At 39.3% G+C, this 3,865-nt stretch overlaps 1 protein-coding gene across 1 annotated transcript; it reads right to left on the minus strand.

Annotated features, from left to right (window-relative positions):
* Nucleotides 1-18: 18 nt before the first annotated feature.
* LOC115242669 (protein disulfide-isomerase A3-like) lies at nt 19-3,411 on the minus strand. Its single transcript, XM_029819138.1, has 5 exons — nt 3,124-3,411; nt 1,966-2,197; nt 1,675-1,883; nt 1,443-1,559; nt 19-1,374 (listed from the first exon to the last, which is right to left on the minus strand). The coding sequence occupies exons 1-5, from the start codon at nt 3,267-3,269 to the stop codon at nt 600-602; spliced, it is 1,479 nt and encodes a 492-aa protein (XP_029674998.1). The 5' UTR covers nt 3,270-3,411; the 3' UTR covers nt 19-599.
* Nucleotides 3,412-3,865: the final 454 nt, after the last annotated feature.

A 3,865-nucleotide genomic window follows, 5' to 3' on the forward strand; every position in this document is an offset into this window, starting at 1 on the left:
AAAGAAATCTCTCAAAAGTTTTGTACAAAACAATTTATTTTGACTCTCGTATAAACAGAAATCGCTGCATTATCTCTTAGTGTATAATCGAAACACGCTAGATTGGAATGGAGTGTATGTGTGTGTGTTATTTCATATATATATATTTTGTAATAAATGAAAGATGAAGAATGTTTGAATAGACAGTATCTTATATATAAAGAATTATACGCGGATACATATCTATATTTATATCTGTATAATTCTTCAGTCGTGAAGTACATTATTATGGAAATAGTTTAAAATTAATTCTGTACGCCGCATCACGTCATTATATAATCGTTACAAATACGTGACAAATGTGTAGAATTAATACATGCTAAACAATTCTAAATACTAGAAACACTCCCTATTTGACGAACATTCTTCATCTATCACTTATTGCAAAATGCGTAATGCGGGAACGCATTATATCTGCACTCACAGCGTTATTCTTTTCTATGTTTATGCACATTTGCGCGTTCTTAACTGTACTCGTGTATTATATGAGGAAAACTCGCGGATCGTCGATCCGATTGCATTCTGAAACGAACTTTGCGATCGTCTTTTTCTATAATGTCTTATAGCTCGTCAGTTCTAGACTTGCGCTCATTGCCCTTACGATCGTAGCCCTTGAGCTCATCAGTGGCATGTTTGGCAATGTAGTTGACGAAATCGTCGAGCAGGCGACCGCCTTCATATTTGACCGGGCTGTCCTTGTCATCTTTGGGCACCCAGAAGAGGGTAGGAAAACCACGTACCTCGTACGGAGCTGGCACGTCGTTTGCCGTCGCGTCAAACTTGACAATCTCGACATCCTCGTCCGCCAGCTTTTCGCCCAACTCGTCAAATATTGGCGCCAATTTCTTGCAGTGGCCACACCAGGGCGCGTAAAATTCAATCAGCGTATCTTTACCGTTGTTGGTGACTACATCATCGAAGTTTTTGGCCACCGCGACTTTTACGTTGCCCGTATTGCTCTCCGGGATCGGTTCGGATTTGAGATACGGCTCCAGAGCGCCGGCCTGCAGATCCTTCAGGAACACTTCGAACGTCTCCACTGAGAACTCGTCCTGAAGAACGAATTTTTGGTTTTTGGCATCTCGCGCTAGAACAACCGGCTTATCGCCTTTCGCGTAGTCGATGCCAAAGTCGTTCAACTCGTGCTGGAAGTCATCCTTGGAAGCTATGGCGAAGGAGTATTCGGGGAAGTCCTTGGCGACTTTGATGATTCGGTTGCGCCAATAGTTTGTGCCTTTGCCGTTCTTCACGTAATCCACGTTGTAATAGGCAACCACTAGAGGATTTTTGAAATCCTGTGCGTTGTCGCGAGTGCGTACGCCAGCGATACCATAGCTGTAACAAAGTTGGTATTACAAGGTGAGTTCAAGATCATGAAACTTTGATAAAAAGACGATACTCACTAGTTCTTGGTGACAAAGTCGTTTACATCACTAATAGAGTCGCCACCCTCGTATATTATACTTTTATCTTCGAACTTGTTGTGGAGTATCTTTGGTCGATATAGAACAATAGTGTTTCTGAAACACAAAATATTCTAGTTAATGTATATTTGAAACAAGTTATTCTCTTTGTACACAAACAGGCACATAGAGAAATTTTATACTCTTTTATATCTTTTATAATCACACATACTTGTGGGACACTTTGTCCAAAACCTCTTTTGTCGATGTGTGAGCGAATCTGACTTTTTCTCTGAGCTTCTTGGCAACAGTATGGAATACTGCGGCCAATGGAGAATCATCCTTTTCGAAGTAACCTATCACACTGACTTCGTCAGCCTCTAGGAACGTCTTGTGGGCCTTTTCACTAGTCAATTCTGTAGATGCTGGTCCCACTTGAGACTGAAACAAATATAGCCATGACACATAGAGAAATTGTGCTACTGGATCTGAGAAATGTAATGAAAATATCATAAAATATTACCTTCATGTACTTAACAATACCGGATGCTTCTCTGGGACCATTATAATCAGACCTGACCTCGTTACGTTCAAAAATCTTGAGAGTTGGATAACCACTGACAGAAAACTTGTTGCAAGTTCCCTTTCCGCCTTCTGTACAATCCACCTTAGCGAGAGTGATCTGTGGCTCGTTGCCTATGAGCAACTCTGCTGCTTTGGCAAAGTCTGGCTTCAAGCGTTTACAATGCCCGCACCTGATAACAAAATAAATATTCTATCAATTGTCTCTTTATAATTACATAATGATGAATTAAAGAGGCATAAAACCATTAATTAGCTTATTGATTTGGACTTTTATGAAAACAAATTTATACAACTATAGATATTTGTTGCCATGATTATCTTATATAAATCCGAGATTTAAATAAATATAAGGACTACAGTTTTCTAAACAAAATAAATAAATAAATACTTTTTTAAGCTATATTTTTTATGCTACCTGCATTTAAATCAAAACAAATTCAGATAATATAAGCATGTTCCTTCTAGATTTTGCTTTTTATAAATGAATCTATCAAAATAATTATGTACTCATTAGAGAGGAAAAAAAGCAGGAAAGAAAAATTAAATAAATTAGAAAAAAAGAAGAGAAGAAAAAAAGAGATTAAAAAAGCAGGTTATATGCTGCAACTTTTTTTATCAGATATCGAAAGGAGATTAAAAGTCGCATTTGGCAAATTTTAAATTGCTCGAGAAAATTGGAATGCAGATTTGATAATCTGAAACGTCATCAAATCTACTGAAAAATATCATATGCCGGCATTCGATGACGTCGACAGCTCGGCGCGATTTTCGGCTCTAAAAAGATATCTCTCTTCGCCCTAATAGATAAAAAACCTAACTCCTTCGCTCTCTCTCTCTTTTTCGCCAGCACGTTAACATAAAATACAAGTAAATTCCATTACGATAGATAAAGAACTTTCCAGGCATCCGGCGATTAAAGACTGTGCTTTCTACTTGCATTTTTAGCAATTTTTTACAAAATTTTTTCTCTCTATCTTTCTATCAATATTCATTTTATTTTATATGCAGAATTTCAAGCAACTATTGACAGATAGAAAAGTGTAAAATCGCGCGATTAGAGGAGAAGACAAGCCTGACGAGAGAGAAATGTTCTCACCATGGTGCGTAAAACATGACGAGTGTGTTCTCGTGGCGCTCGAGCTCGCTCTCGAAGGTCTCGTCGGTGAGCTCCAGGACATCCTTCTCGTCGGCGTAGACGCCGAAGAGTAGCAGCGGCAAAATAGTGAGACACTTTAACAGCATCTTCGCGGCAACGAGCTTGTGATCTTGTGCGGGTCGTAAGTAAACTCAGTCTCTATCAGACAGTCCGTTTCGTCGATCGCAGACGTGGCTCTTTCACGGCCAGCGGTTAAAGAGACGCGGCCCGCGAAGTGCTGTCGCTTGCCGATTGGCTGGCCGGTCTCCCATTCGCGTGCTCGCGTCTACCCGGTGTCCGGAAAGCAAGCGCGCCGTCTCGCATCTCCGAATGTCTTTATCTGCGAGAGATTCTCTCGCGATGAAATTTTGGATAATCGATATTAATACGCGTATTCGGATTCGAAGCTTGATTTCGATCGTGAATAGAAATCTATATTAAATTGGATTGATTCGAGATGAATTTTTTGCTTCTTAAGAGGATGCCGGACCGTCCTGTTTTACCGGCCATAATAATTATATATTTGCTTAATATAAGGGTTTTGCGGTGTGTACGTGCAAAATAGGATACCTCTCCACTCGGAAATGCATGAAGGAATATAAGTAAACGTTTGAAAATGTATTTGAAAGCCTAATAAGAAACATTTCGGTGTGCAAAATGTTGCATAGTAAAATCTTTTTTAAAAAGCTTCTAAACTCACTTT

Source organism: Formica exsecta, unplaced genomic scaffold, assembly GCF_003651465.1.
Source record: "Formica exsecta isolate Colony F162 unplaced genomic scaffold, ASM365146v1 scaffold614, whole genome shotgun sequence".
NCBI classification, from domain to species: Eukaryota; Metazoa; Arthropoda; class Insecta; order Hymenoptera; family Formicidae; genus Formica; species Formica exsecta.

Bases quoted from the DNA above. Each gene is read 5' to 3' on its own strand.
- LOC115242669 (XM_029819138.1), bottom strand. From the start codon at position 3,269: ATGCTGTTAAAGTGTCTCACTATTTTGCCGCTGCTACTCTTCGGCGTC. The intron at 1,560-1,674 runs GTATGTGTGATT...TTTGTGTTTCAG, and splicing joins TTGGACAAAGTGTCCCACAA to AAACACTATTGTTCTATATC. The intron at 1,375-1,442 runs GTGAGTATCGTC...ACTTTGTTACAG, and splicing joins GACTTTGTCACCAAGAACTA to CTATGGTATCGCTGGCGTAC.